We start from the raw sequence: 20,148 nt of genomic DNA, 5'->3' as shown, positions 1-20,148 counted from the left end.
AGGTAGCATTTCAAGGGCCAATACCAAATTGTTGTTCTTCTTTGCATGCTCTGCTACTTCATTGTCTAGGCAGGCTTTAGCAATTTTAGTGATGAAAATCAATAGAATCACTCAAAAAAAGGGTTTAGTTTTGAGTTATGTGAGAGAAAAAAAAACTTCACAACAATAAAGGATGAATATTTAATATGGTTACGTAACTACTTACTGGTAGATATGTGCATGAAGAAGAGAAAAAACAAAATAATATAGGTGAATATAATCAACTGATATTTCAATTTCTTATCGTCTCAAGAAGTTACACTATGAATATTGAAGGAGAAATGTTATGTTTCTTTAGCTGTGTTTCTTTATTTTATAGGATAAAGTATATTTTTTATTTCTGAAGTTTGTCAAAAGTTTTAAAAATATTCTTAAATTTTATTTTGTTTTAATTTTGTTTCAAAAGTTTTCGATTTGCATCAAATATACTACTAGCAACTAAATTTTAAAAAATTTAAGATTAATCCAACAATAATGCATGATAAATATGTTTAATTTGCTTGTGTTAAAGATTGTTCTTGTGAAATTATTTCTGAATTAGTCATAATTTTTTTTGAAAAATTAGTCGTTAAGAGTAAATTTGATGTAAATCGAAAACTTGTAGGACAAAATTAAAACAAAATAAAATTTAAGGGTATTTTTAAAATTTTAACAAACTTCAAGGACAAAAAATATATTTTATCCTATTTTATATTTTTTTTACTCTGACTTCCATTGCATGCCAATATTTCAATATTTCAAGGTCTTATTTTTATTAATGTAACAAAAGAACGGTTGTTACCAGTTGAGAAAAAGAAATAGCAACTTGAGCGTAGTGGGTTAATTTAACCCTTTATTTTTTTTTTTTTAAATGATCAATTACGTTTCTTCATCACTTTTAGAAATGCGATTCCCATTATTTATGACTTAAATTTATAATTAGTTATTGATAATGATATATAAAAGAAATAGAGTGGGTATAACTATATAAGAACAAGAGAAATAAAGTAAGTGAAGAAATGAGAGAGATAAAGAAAAAGAGATGGGAAGGTGGAGACTGAAGAGAACTCTTTAATTTTGGTGAAAAAATTTTGATTTCAATTGCAATGAAAAAGAGACATGTGACACATTTGATTGTAAAATTAATAATATATAATAGATATTTTTTAATTATTATTGACACAAGCATCAACATATTTTGAATATATGTGGTGCTTTTATGTTTCAATTTAATTTACCATAATCTTTTTGGTCTTGTGCCATTAATCATGCTGTTTATTTGCTTAATAGATTTTATCTTCAGTGATAAATTCTAAAACACCATTTGAGGTTTGTTTTTAATCATCCACCAAATTATCATGACCTTAAAGTTTTTGGATGCTTATGTTTTATTTCTACTCTAATGGCAAATAGATTAAAATTTATTCCAAGAGCAAAAAAGGTTGTGTTTATTAGTTTTCAACATGGTTTTAAAGGATATATTATTTATGTTTTAGAAGATAAAAGAATCGAGATTTTTAGAAATGTGATTTTTTATGAAATAATCTTATCCTTAGTCACTAAAACGGTCCAATTCCATACACCCACTCCAACATCATCAAACATACCTCAAAAACAAAATTTAGGTAGTCTTCTTTTTGAGTAAGAACTTATTCCTATTGACAGCAACACTCATTCTACCTTTGAGTTCAAATATAAAAAAATAGGTATTTTTTATTTATATAATTTAATATTATTTTATATTTTAATATTTATTTAATTTAATTTTTTATATGATAAAAAATATTAAAATATTTAATAAGTATTGATATTATTGTATTTGTATAAATTGATAAAAAAATTCAATAAATATTATAAATTTTAATATTTATCCTTCTAACTTCTTTTTTACATATTTTACAAGATACATATTTAAATTTTTATATAAAATAATCATAAAAAATCAAAGAATTGATGCAGTTTTTAAGAGGAAGGCTAATATTTAAGAAGCAGAACATATAACTTTTACAATATTAACACCTGTAAATAATTCTTCTACTTTAATGAATCACGAAAAAATTGAGATACAACCTTCAAAAGTTTAAAGAGTTGCATCTAATGAATTTGACCTTAATTCTTTGGAACGAGACTCTAGAAAACGGCTTTAAATTTGGCAATATCACCCAAATCAGAGAGATGAGGTTAGACAAACCTATCTTAAATGAGTCCATATCAAAAGCATCTTGACAATTATTCTATCTGCCCTCCCCCCTCCAAATTTTATTTCAAGTTCCGCCACTATATTGACCCACACCTCATTTCCACTAACCCATCCATTCTAATATTTCAACTTCACCTACATCACCAGTATCTCCCATTCTTTCTTTTCACCGAAGCCTCACTAAGCCAAGACATCTCAATCTTCTACATTCAATATAACACCATCATCTCCCTTCAAAACCATTTCTCTATCAGGCCCATCATCACCGAGCTCGCCAATCATCAATTTACCTTTTCGATTATGTTTGTAATTCTTCTCTCACATGCGCAAATTTCTCTTTCTCAATGTGTCTTTATCCAATTTCTTCTATTATGTATTTTTCTTATATTTTTCCTGCTTATAAAACCTATCTTTTGTCTTTGTAATCTGAGATTGAGTCAAAGTCTTTCAAAGACGCCAACAATCATTCTAGTTGGTGTAGTGCCATGAAAGATGAACTGGATGCTCTTGAATTGAACAAAATTTGGTATCTTATTGATTGTCCTGCAAATATCAAGTCGATTGACTGTATGTGAGTTTACCGAATCAAACGTAAGCCAAATTGTTTGATTGATAGATATAAAACACGTCTTGTGGCTAAGGAATTCACTCAGACTGAAGGTGTTGATTTTTTAGAGACATTTTCTCTTGTTGTCAAGCCTGCCACTATCAGATTAGTCTTGGCTTTGGCAACCATGAAACACTGACTCATACACCAACTAGATGTCAATAATTCTTTCTTACACAGTGATCTCTCGGAAGATGTTTATATGTCTCTGCCCCCTGAAATTGTGGCAACTCTCCGAAATCAATGTTGCAAATTGTTGAAATCTCTATACGATTTATGACAATTTAGTTACATGTGGTATGAGAAACTGTCCAGTCTTTTACTATCTCATGGATACGAACAGATTATTTCTGATTATAGTTTGTTTGTTAAATTTATTAGTGCTGAAATCTCTAGTCTTCTAGTTTATGTTGATGATATTGTTATAACTGGAAATTCTATTTCTAAACCTGTTGTTGTTAAAACAATTTTGAACCAGCATTTCAAAATTAAAGATTTGGATTCTTTGAAATATTTTTTGGGTATTGAAGTTGTTCAATCAGAAAAAAAAATTTTCTCTCTCAAAGAAAATTTTGGCATGATCTTTTAGAAGATTCTGGCTTGTTAGGCGCCAAACCAGCTTCTATTCCCATGAATAGTGCTACAAAACTTCATCAGGATGACAACCCCCTTCTCTCGGATCCCTTTGTCTATCAACGTTTGGTTGGTCACCTCATATATCTTACCACTACGAGACTAGACATCATGTATGCAACACAACAATTAAGTCAATTTATTGGCGTTTCCTACTCAGTATCATCTTCAAGCCGCAAAGTGAGTGTTGAGTTGCTTAAAGAGTAGCCGCGGAAAAGGAATTTTCTTCCCCAAAAGTTCAGATTCTTGTCTTTAGTGACTCTGATTGGTTCGGATGTCCTGACACTCAGCGATCTTTAAGAGGCTATTGTTTCTTCTTGGGCAGATCTTTTGTAATACCCTACCACACAGAGCCTTACGCTTAAGTCGTAAAGTAGAGATGGCGATGTTTTACGACCTCTAAAAGAAAAAGACATATATAAATATAGTTGAAAGAAATTATAACTAGGAGCCTTGAAGAAGTAGCTAAGCAAAAGCGTAACAGAAAAAAAATCGCATCGCACTCGTACGGATACACATAATATGAACACCTGTTTCTCCATTGTCAACTTCTAGGAGGGACTTACACAAAATATACAGGGCGGAGAATACATATACATATAAATACAACTAGCAGCAAAATACTAAGTCCCAAGAGTATAGTTCTTCGCTTCCAGAAGGTCTCCAAAATACTTAGTGAGGTGCCTCTCAGTATGGTAAATGTTCCCACGTAGATAATATATAAGGTCTCGAAAAAGGCAGAGGTATTTCTAGAACTCCAACACTTAGATTTAACTTAAAATTTATGCTAAGCTAGAAAGTTTGGTAGTCTATCTAAGAGAATTATAGCTTTTAAACTAACTCTTCACTTTCTGTCTGCTTTAAACTTCCTAATCACCGGGTGGAATAACCCTCATCACACCTCCACCATATGAGGGGTCTCTCAGATACAAACACATACAAATCAAACAAAAAAAATACAGATAAGGGTACAGATACAGCAAGTAGAGCAAGTAGCAGATATAGTTAAGTAGTTAGGCAAACTAAAACAATGCACACTCAAGCAAAACATACAAATGCATATGATGTATGCTTGTCCTATGGCTAATGAGTCTCATCTGTCGGTTATATAGCCAAACCCGACATGTCCGGTAGCTAATTTTGGAAGTTCCTCTGTGCGCGTATCCCCAAGATAAAAAATATCCACGGGGAGAACCCCAAGCTCAAATTAATATATATATATAAGTTAAAGTGGCCGGTCACATTTTGCGACAGATGATTAACAGAGTATCGAGTCTAAACCTGGAGCAAGTGGTGGAAGCCACTGCATCTACCCAGAAAAACTCGTATATCAAATAATAGAAGTGCATATGCCATATAATTCAATCAATCATCAATCATCAATCATCAATCATCATCGATACAGCCATCATTAACATCACATTCAATATTTCAGCACTTCATCAGTTACAATTCTTCACTTTACAACCTTAATATTAACTTGACTTATTCAACATGTTTACCCTTACTCCACAGCCTAAAAACAAATTATCGGGTCTTAAAAGGTTGTTACAGAAGTTTGAAAAGGTAGAGGAATGATTTAAAATTCAAAAATACACTTTTTGAAAAACAGGGAATTCTCGCGTATGCATGTAAGCTTTGGCAAACTCTCGTACGCAACCACCTAATGCGTACGCGAGTGTGTTGACAGAACGAAATCTTCGTGTATGCATGCATGTTTTCGCGTACACAGGATGTGAAAATGCCAAAGTCGCGTACGCATGCACTGTTCGCGTACGCAAGGGTGTTGTGCAGAACCCAATCCTCGCGTACACATAGGGTCTTTTGGGTACGCATACATCAAAATTTCAGCAAAAGCTATTAAGTTACATAAATCAGTTTTTACACACCCTTCTTATATTCATCCTAGTCCTACATCAGTGCTAGTCACACCTGTCTTTCTGGAAGCAATTATCATTTATGGTGTCGATCCTTCACCATGCCTATAATTTTCAAAAATAAACAAGGTTTTCTAAATGATTCTATACCTTATCCCTTACCTGATGATCCTTTTTTTTCAAGGGAGCACGACAATAACTTGGTTCTGTCCTGACTCTTCTATTTTTTGTCCCTTTCTATTACATAGAGCGTCATCTACTTGTCCATTGCCTTCTCTGTTTGGACAGAATTACAAAAAAAAAAGATTTTATCAAAGTGACCTCCTCAGTATTACATAATTGCAAGAAGAAATCTATGTGCTAAAATAAGGCACTCCCTTTGTCACCAAATTTCATATCTCATTGAAGACTTTTTGGGAGGATTTTGAAAATTCACTCCCTCTTCCTACCTGCAGCTGTCCAACAAAAACATATAGAACTCAAGATTTCATTATGCGCTTCCTTAAGGGGCTTGACGAACGGATCTCTATGGTTAGGTTTCAGCTCCTTCTTCTTGACCCATTGCCGGCGGTAACTCGTGTTTTTGTTCTTGTGATCCAACATGAATGACAATTACAAGTTGCTGCTGGATTTCTCGATGATCCATGCTCCATTGCTGCTGCTGTTGACTCTCAGCGCCCTCTATTCGGCCACGGTTGTGGCTTCTCTTCCACCAACACGGGACGTGGCGGCGGCTCTTCCTCAAAGTTATGCTCGTATTGTGGCTCTTTTACCAAAAACAAATTTCTCCTATTATTGTTTATATCAAATGACTTTCAAATTACTACTTTTTATAAAAACATTGTTCAATTTTCACCATTCTTAATTTTTCATTATGTTCTTTATTTACCTTATTTCAATTTTAATATTATCTCCATCTCAAAAATTACTTCCGTACTTAAATGTGTACTTACTTTTTTTTATCTTTTTTTTTTTTGCACTTTACATGCCAACAATTTGAGGACGATTAGTTTGGGTAGAATGAGAGAAGAATTATATGTGTAAACCCCGTGAAATTAATAAATAATTAGCCAACATATTAATTATTATTCAAAGAGATTAGAAAATCAATTTTTTTATAATTTAGAGGAGCAGAAATATTAAAAATATAAATTTTGACACTAATTTTAAAGATTTTGGCCCAAAAATAGGCCAACGGACCGAACCGATTGGACTGGACCTAAACCGACCCAAAGTCTAACCTATAAAACACCTAAAATGGATCTTCATCTTCTTCATTACTGCAAACCCCTTGAGAAGAGAAGATTAGTGTAACAAAATCCCTAACTCTCCCTTCCAAAAATTCTAACGTCCATAACGTTCAATCCAGAGTTCTATCCAGAGTTCTGATTGACGAGTTGTCAGCGGCCACGCGTTCGTCTCGGAACTCTCTTCAATTCTATCCGAAAAAAATGGTAAAAAATTTGCATTTCTCGCCCAGTTCTTTCTTCCTCAATTTCGAGATTTTAGAGTTTAGGTATTAAGGAATCGAATGATTTTGATGGTTTAGGTGAACTCTAGCAGTAGAACATCATTGGGTTTGGTCCAATTAATCTGTGGGTAAGGTAAAAAACGGTTAAACCCTTATGAATCATTGAGTTAGTGAATCCTATGATTATTATAGTGATATTGTGTGAAATAGATTGTGTTCTGGTTGATTTGAAGTTCAATCGGGCAGTTCGGAACGAAATCCGGATAATTAGGCTTGAGGAATTGACGTTTGGAAGGTTGGAACTTGTGAAAGGAGAGATTTTTGAGGTGTTCCAAGTTTAGGGAGGAATCGACCAAGGTATGTTTTTGGTTTTTCGTAGTTAATATTTAATGTCACGTGAAAACTTAGGCTAGAAGACATTAAGATAAGAATGAACTGAATGAATTATTAATGAATTGTGTATATGGTATATGATGTGTGGTTCGGTTTTTATAAATAATTTGCTATTGGATTTGGTTGGTTTTGGGAAAAATTTTAATATTGGAATTTATTTGATTTTGTAATAATTTGATACTAGAAATAATTTGAATGATTGAGAGGTGTTTGTTTTAGTGGTTGGGACCCTTGAAGGATGGCATAAGTTTGAGTTTTAGGGAGATACACTGCCGAAATTTCTATAAAAATTAGAGTTTTGATTTGAAGTGTTATTTTAAAAAGAAAAAGATTATTATGTGGCTTGTATATTTGAGACTATTTGAGCTTGGAGTTTGACTCCATGAATATTATCAAGGTTCAGAAAATCGGACCGGTCATCAAACTGTTCTAGTCACTGGTTCACTAGTTTATTGGTCTAATCGGTCCAACCGGTGGTTCAACCGGATAAACCGTTTTAAAATAGAAAAATAAATAAATAATAAGGTGCTTTATACAAGTAAGCTTATTAGAAATATGCAAAACTCTAAAAACATGAGAAAGTACCATTTGAAAGCTTCCAATTACAATTGTTACCAAATATATATGTCCTTTTGATAAGGTTAAATTTGAATGGAAAAGCATCTTATGTGCAATACATTATAGAGGTCACATTCAATAATTTTATTGACTTGAAGCTCATTAAAAAAACAAATAAAAATTAAAACTCCTTGATTCTTTGGCAACCAAATGATTGAAAAGATAAGTGAATATAGACCAAATATGCAGGGGTTGAGCACTAACATTTCAGAAATTAGCAATACTCAACATCTAAAACAGAGAGAAAAATAATTGTACAAAAATAGATATTAACAGTTTATAATTTGTAGAAGCATTGACATTTGCTTATGCTATTGCTATGAAACATGATCATTAATAAACTTCAATACATGGAATTCATGTAAGTTGTTTATGCTACTGGTTATTAACAGTCTATATATTTTGCATAACTCATTATGTTTTTTGTGGGAATTAACTTAATATTCTATAGTTTCTTTCTTCTCCTTTTAGTTTCTTTTTTTTCAATGGAAACAAGATTTAACAACAAAAATTCAACAATAAAAATTCCTTCATTCATTTTAATCAGTTCAAAACAAGATACAACTTAGTGAAATTTAACTAAAAAATTTAATAAATAAATTCAGTTCAATACAATGGAGAAGACTTAATCATTTAGATAAAAGCTTGCTTTAGTATCATTTTAACAAAGTGATTACATTGAACAAATAAAAGCTCACACCTTACCATAATTTTAACAAAGATTAGTAACATTTTCAGCAGACAGCAGATTGATCAAAATTTTAACATAAATTAACAAAGAATTATCAAAGTTTAAGCATAATTTTTTTCAATACAGCATAAAAAAACAATCAAATAGAGTACAGCCCAGCAGTAGCAGCAGAGTTAATCATTCAACAATAGCATTAACAGTAGTAAAATCCTAAACCCTTTGTTCTCACTTCTGAACAGAGCATAAAAAAAGAAGAACAAGCACTAGCAATGTGCACCGACCTTCGATCTGAGCAGTTGAGCGCGACAGCGAGTAGACAACGGCGAGCAGGACGCCCACCAGACGACAACCACTATTATTCTTTCTTCTCCACTTCACCACTTCCTTAGAAACTAAAAATAGCAGCAGAAGAGTAACAAATCCATTTTTAACAACACAAAATCAATAATTTAATTTCAATCCACATTCAGAAATCAGTAAATCACTAAACAGAGCATAAAAGCAAGACTCGAAGAAGTGAAAAAACCTGTAAGCCTGTAAGCAGTGCCACTAACCTCCGACGAAGAGTAGAGCGACGAACAGACGACGGCGACGAACAGACGGCAAGTAGCTCCAACCCTCAACCAGAGACGTGCCGAGCTACAAGAGAGTGGCTGGGTTCGAGACAGGGGGAAGGAGGAGGCCACGGAGGCGCCGAGAACAACGGACGGCGCGGCAGGACCCAGAACCCTAATTTTTGAACTTGCAAGCTTTGCTTTTCAATTTTGAGTTTCACTTAGGGGGTATTGGGGGAAGGGGGGTGGGTGAGGGTAAGCGTTTATGCTTTGGTTTCCTTTTTTTTAAAAAAAGAAAAAGCTGAAAACGATGCTTTTAAAAGAACCGGTCGGTTTCCGGTCCGGTCCAACTGGCCGGTTACCGGCTGGTTCAACGGTTTAGTAACGGTTTTGGATCGAACGGTTTTACACACTGGACCGGATCGTTTTCTTTGTCGGTTCTCAGTTGAACCGGTTCGACCGGCCGGTCCGGTCCGATTTTCAGAACATTGAATATTATTTTTGAGCTTGAGGATGCGTGCACAAATGGACTGTCCAATGGTTAACTACGAGGGCGGGTTGGCTATATAACCGACAGATGAGATTCATCAACCATAGGACAGACATACATCATATGCATTTGTATATTTTGCTTGAGTATACATTGCTTTGGTTTGTTTAATTGCTTAACTCTGCTTATTTGCTACTTGTTCTATTTGCTGTAATTGCACCTCTATCTGTGTTTTCCTTGCTTAAATTGTATGTGTATGTTTTCTGAGAGACCCCTTTTAGCGGATGTGTGAGGGGGGTGTTCCACTGGTGATTCGGAGAATTGGAGGAGACAGAAAGTGAAGTGTTAAGTTAAAGTTATATTTAGAACTTGAACACCTTAGATAACTTACTTAATTTCTAGTTTAGTTGGATCTTTAAGTTGAAATCAGAGTGTCGGAGTTCTAGGAATGCCTTTGGCTTTTCCAGGACTTTTTATATTAACTATGTGGGTACCTTTACCATGCTGAGAACCTCCGGTTCTCATTCTATATATATTATATTGTTTTTCAGATGCAGGTCGAGAGACACCTCGTTGAGTGTCTGGAGACCCTCCTTACAAGCGAAGAATTGTCTTTTGGGCTGTTATATTTTGTTTTAGGCTATGTATATATGTATATAGAATTTCCGCATGTATATTTTGTATTTTGTCCTCTTAGAGGTTACAAGCGAAGAACTGTCTTTTGGGCTCTACAGGTGTTTTACTGGAGTTTGATATCTGTGTTTTGAAATTCTAATATGTATAATATATTTTTAGCCTTTTTTTATCCCACCTATCCGTTTTATGATTAATCTTGCGAGTGTGACACGATTTTCTGTTTTCGTTTTTGTTTAACTTATTCTTCAAGGTTCCTAGATATGAACTCTTTCAACTATTTTTATGTACGTATTTTACTTTTAGAGGTCGTAATATCTCGTCACATCTGCTTTACGACTTAAGCGTAAGACTCTGTGTGGTAAGGTGTTACAATATGTCCTTGAACGCAACTTCATCAATAATCCATCAACTACATATTCTTTAAATTCCATCCAATTCTCATTCATTACACTTTTAAATATATGGCATTTTTGTTTAGGACATCTTTTTAGATAAAGACTCAATCATTTACATAGACATTTTTCTTTTATTTTTATGCATCACGATGAGGTTTATGACATTTGTCATCTTTTTAAACGAAAGAAACTTTTATTTTCTCAAAATTTTAATAAAGCTAATACAAATTTTAATTTATTATATTTTGATATTTGGGATCCATTTCAATAAAATTATATTCATAATTCTATTCCGAGGGAATTACTTGTTAAGCTTCCCTGCACTGTTATTATCATCTTTAATTTTCATTTTACTATGCAGTAACTACGGCCTAATGTAGCCATCTAATGTATTTTGTATCAAATATCTAGAGTTATTTTGCAAACATCTTCACGTTTTTTTGTGTTCATGCAGTTGCCTGCAAGGCTCTAACTGAGGCGCATTTTACAAATGCGATTAACTTTGACAAAACAAAGTCATTGATTTTCTTCGTCATATAGAGCAAGTGAATGTTTCTTTAATCTAAGGTCCAAATTTCCATGGGTAACAAAAAACCAAGCGTTGATTGAACTAATATTGATTTGCATATATGAAACAATTTGCTTTCCTGTATTTAAAGTATGTGTCAACTTCATATGAAGCTTCATCTAACTTGTTCACATTCTCGGTTATTCTATATCCATTTGGATTTGATAAGTGTGCATCTCATCATTTATAAATAGAAAACATGAAGTTTGAGACAAGAACCTGATATAGCATATTTATCTTTGAATTCTAGCTTTTTAATCTTGCAACTGCACCTGGGATAACTTCCTTTTTCTGTTTTGGTTCCATCTTAAAAGCTTTTTAATGCTGCTAGTGCTAAACCAATTTTTATTGTGCTTCTCAAAATATGGCTGCAATTGCAATTCCAGACCATAGTTTCAAATTATATTCAAATCAATTAAAGCAACATAAATTAACTTGATAACGTTCAATATTAAAAGGTCTTTCATTCAGGATTGGAACTTTAGTGTAATAGATTGACAAAGACATGAAAGTACAGTTTAGAAACTAATCAAGTTAAAAATACCTAAATAAAAATAAGATCAATAATGGAGAAATAATTCGGTTGGTGCTGATAGCTAATTAAATACTATTAAAGTTGCAGAAAAATTTGGTGAACAAAATTTTGGAGCTTAGTTTGTGTGTATGCTTTAAATCTTTTTCTTGATGTGGATTTGTTTTATAATTTGGATTTTGAGGTTTAACCCTAATGTAATAGTAGTTGGTTTGCTTGGACTATCAAATTTTTATTAATATTGTCATTTATAGCTTCTGTAGTTGTTATGCCTTAAATGCAATTTTCTAATGTCATATTGTTCAATTGATAATTTATAGATTTAGCTAACATGTGTCTTAGGTATATGATAAATTTATTCTTAATGAAAAATTTTTATTTAATGAAGTCAAAACAAATACATTAAAAATTTGAATATTTATATTTTCAATAAAATCTTTCCACTAATAACAAATTTATCATGTGCACTTAGAAATTAGAACACATATTAATTAAACTCAATTTATTCTAGATAAGAAGACTAAATATATAATACCCTAAGTTTATTATGTTAATAAAGTCATGTATTATTAAACTTAAAACATTATGTTTGGGAAATATTAAAATAGTTTTGGTGGTTATCTTTATTATTTTTAAATAATATTCATATTTATTAAATTTTAGGGTATTTCTATTAGTATTGTAAAAATTGTTCTCTTTTAAAATTTGTGTTATTAATTAAGTTTCTGATTATTATCTGAGTTGATAAATTAATTTAGTTAAAAGTTTTGTATAAAGATATTCTATTTTCACATTATTAGTGTTAGTGGTATTGTTCATATTGTTATCGATTGATATTGTGCAAGAAAAAAAAATGACATCAAAATTATACATATAATTTCTATACACAAATGGGCATTTCAAATTGATATTATTAGAGATCTGAATCTAGTTAACTGGAAAGTGTTGGTCACTCCTAAAAAGTTTGGAGGTCTGGGAATTAGAGATTCTTTTTGTGCCAATATTGCTCTTTTTGAAAAACTAGTTTGGCAACTTTTTCACTATCCCAACAAGCTATGGGTTCAACTGTTGACGGAGAAATACCATTCTTCTAAGGATGATTGTTTTAGTCGGTCTCGAGGAAGGGGATCTTATGTTTGGAAGAGTATATGTCGAGCTTGGGATATCCTAAAGGAAGGTTTTAGTTGGTGCATTGGGGATTTGGAACAGAACTTTTGGTTTTCTAAATGGAGAAGAGAGGGGCGACTGTGTCAGGAGATGGATTATGTTCACATTTCTGATTCGGATCTCAAGATCTTGGACCTTTGGTAATCTGGACAGTGGAACCTTGAGAATATCTATTCTCCTCTGAATCAGTCTCTGCAGAGCAACATTAATTCTTACAACCTAGATGTTCAAGCTGGTTCAGAGGTCGGTTGGTGTTGGACTGGTGCGGCTTCAAAGGTTTATGATGCTCATAGTGGTTATTTATGGCTCAGTAAGAAGATGTTTAGTTGGGAGGATAGGGGTAATTGGCTTTGGTTTTGGCGTCAACATGTTCCGAAAAAGCACAAATTTTTGGCCTAGCTATGTCTTCGGGAGGCTCTTCCTAGCATTTCATTTTAGAAGGGGCATTTCGCACACGTATAGCTGTCCACGATGTTTCTCAAGTCAGGAGTCGGTTTTACATTGTATTCGGGATTGTCCAAAAGTCCAACTTGTTTGGCAAGCTTTAGGGATCTCCGATCAACCAATGGATTTGATGAGTTGGTTCTTACATAATAGCAAACAGTGCCCCTTTAGATTCTTTTCTGGTCTCTGGTGGATTTGGTGTTCGAGAAATAACGAGATCTTTCATCCTCACGAGCATTGGACCTCAGACAAGGTGATTGGTATGGATTTGTCCTTAGAAAAAGAGCTCCGAAATATTTTTGAGTTGCAACGACTATCTATCCCCTCAACCATTAGTGGCTCTTGGATTCCCCCCTCAGTGGGTACCTTTAAGATTAATTGTGATGCTAGCTATCCTGGCAGTGGTGCTCGAGTTGGTTTTACTTGTGTTAGCAGAGATTGGAAGGGAAGGTGGCAACGAGGCTGTCTGGGAACAATTAAGAGTCGTAGCATTTTGCAAGGAGAGTTGTTTGCTATTTGGAGAGGCTTTCTTTTAGCATGGGACTCGGGACAAAGAGACATTATATGTGAGACAGACTGTGTGGAGGCTTTTACTATTGTCAATAATTTACAAGATTGCTCTGGGTTTATTGATCCTTTGGTGTTAAAAATCCGAGATATCATGTCTTGGAAATGGCGTGCTAATCTCCGGTTGATCTTGAGAGATGCAAATACAATAGCAGACATCATGGCAAAGACTGCAATGAGGACTATTTCTCCCCAAGTGGAGCTTCCATTGCCTTGGAAGGAGTTTGAGAGTAGTATTCAGCGGGACTGTCTTTCTTAAGCAGTTTCTTGTTTTTTTTCTTTCTTAATTTTTGTTTATTTTCTTTTAAGTCACAAAAAAAAAAAATTGATATTATTAAATGTAAATATTAAAAAAAGAAAAAACTTATTTATGGAAATAGAGTATGTGATCCAATGCATCAGGGCTTAGACTAGTAAGATAATAAAAGTAGAAACAAATCACCTCGAACAAGCTTGATGCTACGCTGACTCGTTGAAGCACTCTTCAACTCAACGCATTCCATTTTACCACCATACTTCTCTTTGATTGCTATAATGTTGTCATTCTCACGAATCTTGTTAAGGTGTGCTTTTCAAATCCCAAAGCTCTCTCCTTATTCTGTTCCCCACTCCGCTCTCCGTCTTTGCTTCCCTTCCACTTCATCCCTACACTCTCACTCTCATCCCCAATCGCTTGATGAAGCTGTTGATTCCTTCACTCGCATGCTCTCTATGCGTCCTCCTCCATCCATCATCCAATTTAACAAGATTTTGGGATCTCTTGCCAAGACCAACCATTTCCTCACCACCATTTCCCTTTTCCAACAATTGCAAGCCAGGGGAATCGCTCCCGACTTGTTTACTTTGAACATCCTAATCAATTGTTGTTGCGGCATGGGTCGTATGACGCTTGCTTTCTCTGTGTTGGCCAGGATTTTCAGGACGGGTTTTCAGCCTGATACCATAACATTGAATACACTCATTAAAGGTCTCTCTCTCTCTCTGGTAAGGTTGAAAAAGCACTGCACTTTCATGACAGAGTGCTGCTGGCTCATGGATTTCACTTCGACCAAGTTACTTATGGGACGTTGATCAATGGGTTCTGTAAGACCGGGCATACATCAGCTGCTATTCAAGCGTTGAGAAAGATCCCACGGTATGGCATTGCTCCTGATGTCTTCATGTACAACGCAATTATTGATAGCTTGTGCAAGGTTACGCTTGTAAGTGATGCTTTTCATTTATACTCTGAAATGCTTGCTAAGGGAATCTCTCCCGATGTTATCACGTACAACACTCTAACTTATGGATTGTGCCTTGCGGGCCAACCTTTATAGCAATGGAGTGTTCTTTACTGTTATTCTATGAGATCATATATTTATCATGCTAGAAACTAAGCAAAACTAAAAAGATTGAAAATTTTGTTTTGTTGTTTGTTTTCTGCTATTCTGTTGTGCAACTTATTTTTCCGTATCTTTGTAGGTACTGCATATATATATATATCGAAATAATTCCTATCACTGTTTTATCATAAGCAACCATGAGCTATTGTTTATTTGATTAAATCCTCCGGGAATTGTTGTAAAAGGAAATTTAAGTAGGTACTAAGTATTTATTCTTAGGCTATATAGTTTTCACTTCCATCTTAAAAATAAAACCCACTTCTAGAATGCATGTCCTCTCTTTTCATCAACCTAAGCAACATTGAGTCAAGGTTAATATGGTTCAGTTATCTCAAATCTTGTGGCCATTTTCTTAATTAATGATACTCAATTGTATTGCTTGGAAATTGCTTCTGCTGAAAATTTGTACATTATGAAATACTTTTTAGGAGAATGTTTTTCTGTTAATTCTTAGATAAATGACCTCATTATTTCTTGTTCAGACATTACTCCATTGTCTCTTAAGTCTCTGTTTATTAGCATTTTAAAAGAAGTTACTGGCTTGGAGTTTTGTTATGTGGTGTTGTGATGGGGGTGTTAAAAGTGAAACAATATAGAATTCTTTGGAATTGCAGTTGATTTTATTTGGTGAATTTCTTTGCATAATTATTGTATTTATTTACTTTCAATCAGATGGGTAAATACCAATCCACCGTGTTATATGTATAAATTTAATTGGCTTTATATTAGTCCAAACTATGTTGAAGGTCCCTATCTAGTGTGAATTTTCCTTTATACTTTGATTTCTATTCGGCCTATTCGGAATAAATTGTGAGACACTAGAATTCTTCAGAATCATACTCACTGGATTTTAAACTTTAAACTTCACTTTTCTCATGAAACTCAAACAAAAATCACTTCATCTCAAACGGATAAAATATTGATGTTGCTATAAACTTTGCAAAGTCAATCTTTGCATTATAATTAGGTTCTTCATTTATATACTTCCATGCTAACTTGTGTGGTTCGTGCTGCATAAAACAGTACTCCAAATAAACATTTGTTACTGCAAAGGGCATAATTTTGCTGTATGGTTAGAGTGTATGAATATACAATGTGTTTCGGATATTGCAAGTTTATCAACAAGAAGATATCTCTGTCATCAAGAGTTGTTTCAGACTCTACAGAAAGGGAAAATTTTAATATAGTTAACCAATTCTTTGTTCATTTTCACTGAATAGTATTATTTATTTATTTATTTATTTTTTCAGTTTTTGTTATGCAATCTGCAATGGAGTTCTTTTCTGGTTCTACCATTTGTAGGCACAGGTAATTTAACTTTTATGTCATTGAGAAGTTGCGGTTCTACCTTGGAGCAGAAGAAAAAATTGATGGTGTTGGTAATTATTGGCGCTATAAATAGTGAACGCTAGTATATTTAATATTTAATATTTATTATGAAATGTAAATATAAAATTTACTAATATTATATGATAATTTTTGTGTAAATATTATATGATAATTTGTTATTTATTGTTAATTTTCTAGTATTAGTTCCTGCAAAATTTCATAGGTTAAGTTTCAACTAATCAATTTATAAGAAGTTATTATATTGTACATGTAACTAATTTTTTATTTTATTGAATTTGAATTATATTGTTAATTGTTGTCTTATATATTATTGAATTTGAATTAAATAGTAATGTCAGGTGACTTCTAGTCTAGTTAATACAATATATAATACAGTAGAAATAGATACTACAGTAAAAACATAAATGACTAATATATTTCTAGTTATGCAAGAAAGAACACGATACTTGAGTGTCTTTCGTCTCCACTACCTCAATATATCAAATCTATTAAAATCTTTTGTTACATGATCTTTCAGATACCTATCAATCTCATTCTTATTGAGTTCACTTGGTTTTATTTTCTGTGTTTGCTTCCATTTTCTCAAAGGATCTTCAATCATAATGCTATTATTGTCACTTATCTCTAAATTAGAATTTGGTTTGATATCTAAAAAACAGTTAGCATTTTGAGTGTTCGCTAATTTTGCCTCCAAATACTAATTTTTCCATCACATATTCTTCTAATTCCTAATTTTCAATAATCATCATTCAATCATAATTTTTCTCTCCAAATAATTTTTTTTATCACCATCATTCAACAATGGCGAACACTTTCAGGACTCCAATAATAGTACTACACCTCCAGCATCTTTGTACTTTAGGCTATCACCTAAACTCAAGAATATACAATGTTATGATAAAGGTGAAAATGAACAAGCACTGAAATATCTTCATGAAATGATTGTTAGAGGCTTATTGAAAAGACAATAGGAGAAATAAATCAACTCAAATTAATAAATTTTCTGTTGTCAAAATTTGTACAGAACTTGGTGAATTTTATATCTATTGGAGGATTTGGGAAATGCCATGAACTCACTATCACCTTGATTTTGGTTATCTCACTGTTATTGAATTAATTTTGAACTTGTGTTATTGGCTGATTTTTTACTCTTTGTTACCATGGCTATCATGGATCCTGTTTCGGTGGATATTCCTAGTTGTAACTGTGCTTAAGATTTCTTGATAGTAGTTAAGAGCTCATGATTGGTTTGATGAGCAACTGTGCTTTATTTGAGTAAATCTTCCTAGTATTCTTCTAAAAGATATGCGGTGGCAAGATTAATGACATGGATATATGATTTTCACTGCCAGTCTTTAAAACAAATACATCTACTAAATGCATGACCCCACTTTTTTTGGTTGACAATTTCAACATTTTGTTATTTTTCAAAATCTGATCACAGCTGAAGAAACCTGTATACAAAGTATGTGATTACACTTGATTTTTCAAGGAAAAAAAAAGGGCTGTGCAAGAAGGAATTTCTAGGAATTTGTCTACTATGGTTCAAATATGAATTATCTTAAAACCTTTGTGCTTTTCATAATTAATATTACTCAGCTGTAATTCTTAGAATCAATTGAAAATTTGTACATTATGTTTATTTTCATAATTAATGTTACTTAGTTGTAATTAATGTTTTCCTAAAACCTTGGTTCATTTTCATAATTAATGTTACTCAGCAGTTAATGCTTGGTTGAATTATTTCATTATTTCTCGTTAAAAAATCCTATATAGGGATTATTATATTGTTCTTGTTTAAAATCATGTTGAAAAGCTTTTATTATTAAAACATGTTTGGAGATTTGTTGTCTGTTATTAGCTACACCTGTCACAAAAGATTTGGGGATTCTAATTCCAAGTACAATTGTTTCTACACCTGTTTCTTTGGGTTTTCTAAATTTTCTCTGCAGTGATGATTGGGGTTAGAATAAAGAATTAAAAGTGAAACAATGTTGTAGAGTTTGAAATTGCATTTCTTTTTGAAGAATATCTTTGAATATCAAAAGTTGAACTCTGCTTAAGTGCTGATTAACTTATTTCATGAAACTGATATGAACTTGAATTGGTGGTTGAATATATTGGATTCTTGACATTTTCATCTTTGTTCCATGCTTACTGATTGCTAGGTGCACGCAAGCATGTTAAGTTGCAGCATGGCAAAGACAATATTGAAGTTCTCTAGTATGAATTTTCCTTTATACTTGATTTCAGTTTGTCCATTTGAAATAATTGCGAGACAGTTGATTTAATATTTTCTCAGCATATTTGATTTCTAGTTGAACCCACCATTGGATTTTAAGCTTCAAAATCAGTTTTGGATGGAAGTGAATAATAGCTACTTACTTTCACAAAAATCACTCTTCAGACTGCACTAATAAACATAAAATGAATTGATCTCAAACAAGATAGAATATGGTTGATAGCATGCTGAATGCTTCCTGTAGATATGGTTTAATTTTTTTTCCACCCTTTCTTTTTTCTTTCAAATAGGTATGTGATTTTGGCTTATCATGAATGAAGCACAGTACATTCCTTTCTTCCAGATCAACTGCAGGAACAGTAAGCTGTCATAATCCTCATTTCTAAGCTCAAATACTGTGTCATACCCTCTGCCTTCTGAATATTTGTTCTTTCATGTTGTTGTTCTATATTTTGCTGCATATATTTTATGTTCGTTGTGCTTTATATTCTTCTGAAGATATACAAACATACACAAATGAAGGCATTTGCTATTATCTTTTAACAAAAAATTTGGAAAACCAGGAGCTTCTTGCCGTTTAAAATTCATTATGTTTGGGATGTTATACTAATTCTTTTGTGATGATGAATACCTATCTTTAGCATCGGCTTTTGTTATGTTCAATTTATAATACAATTACTAGTTCTATAGGCCAAGAAAATGTCGATTAAATAAGGTTTGGGAGAATGAGAGAAGGAGGAAAACAGAGTGAGAAAGAAAAGAGAATTCAGAGAGAAAGATAAGACATTTATCACTAATCTGTGCTTATGTATAGAGAAGAGTAGCTTCCTGTGCAAGCTAGTACAAAAGGTACAACAGTCCGTTCATTCTTAAGTTAGTTATGATAGCTGTAACTAACAGCTGTCCTATCGTAGCTGGCACTGTTCTCACAGCCAACAGTTCTTTCATAACTAACTTGTAACTCTTCTCTAGACTTTACCAATTCACTCTACTACGATGAATGGTTTCTGGTAACAAATGAGGAAATCTTTCTTAATTTTGTTGAGGCCTAAACATGAAACTTGAATTTTGCTTGTTATAATTAAATTTACTAAAGTTGTTGTTTGGTAAGAGTTTCTGCCTTTCTGGAAAAAAAATATAAAGACAGGGGAGATAGAGATAATTGCACAAATTTTTTCGTAGGGAAGACCAACTTTGTGCATTTCTCTGTGTCTCCTTTTCAAATAGGTCTGTGTCCTCTGATAATTGCCAAATGGGGCCTTAGTTAACTACATGCTTTTCATCTCTACCTCAAACTCCTGTCTTTCATATGT

The 20,148-nt window shown here is 32.9% G+C and overlaps 3 protein-coding genes across 3 annotated transcripts in view; all 3 read left to right on the top strand.

Annotated features, from left to right (window-relative positions):
* The window catches only part of LOC107644124 (pentatricopeptide repeat-containing protein At1g62910-like), a 28,276-nt gene extending 9,025 nt beyond the window's left edge, over window positions 1–19,251 (top strand). The window contains exons 3-5 of the mRNA XM_021123960.1: window positions 16,494–16,551; window positions 18,762–18,816; window positions 19,126–19,251. The gene's annotated coding sequence lies outside the window, so the exon portion shown is untranslated. The remainder of the gene's footprint in view (window positions 1–16,493; window positions 16,552–18,761; window positions 18,817–19,125) is intronic.
* Window positions 1–20,148, top strand: part of LOC107644120 (pentatricopeptide repeat-containing protein At1g12300, mitochondrial-like) — a 46,846-nt gene that overhangs the window by 23,078 nt on the left and 3,620 nt on the right. The window lies entirely within an intron of this gene.
* LOC107641102 (pentatricopeptide repeat-containing protein At1g62680, mitochondrial-like) lies at window positions 5,937–15,177 on the top strand. The gene is made up of 4 exons (XM_016344608.2): window positions 5,937–6,090; window positions 7,017–7,101; window positions 14,425–14,697; window positions 14,829–15,177. Exons 1-4 carry the CDS (start codon window positions 5,937–5,939, stop codon window positions 15,175–15,177), a joined length of 861 nt encoding a protein of 286 aa, XP_016200094.2.

This window comes from Arachis ipaensis, chromosome B05 (genome assembly GCF_000816755.2).
Source record: "Arachis ipaensis cultivar K30076 chromosome B05, Araip1.1, whole genome shotgun sequence".
NCBI lineage: Eukaryota > Viridiplantae > Streptophyta > Magnoliopsida > Fabales > Fabaceae > Arachis > Arachis ipaensis.
Note: the sequence above shows the minus strand (reverse complement) of the source record. Positions and strands in the feature narration are given on the sequence as shown.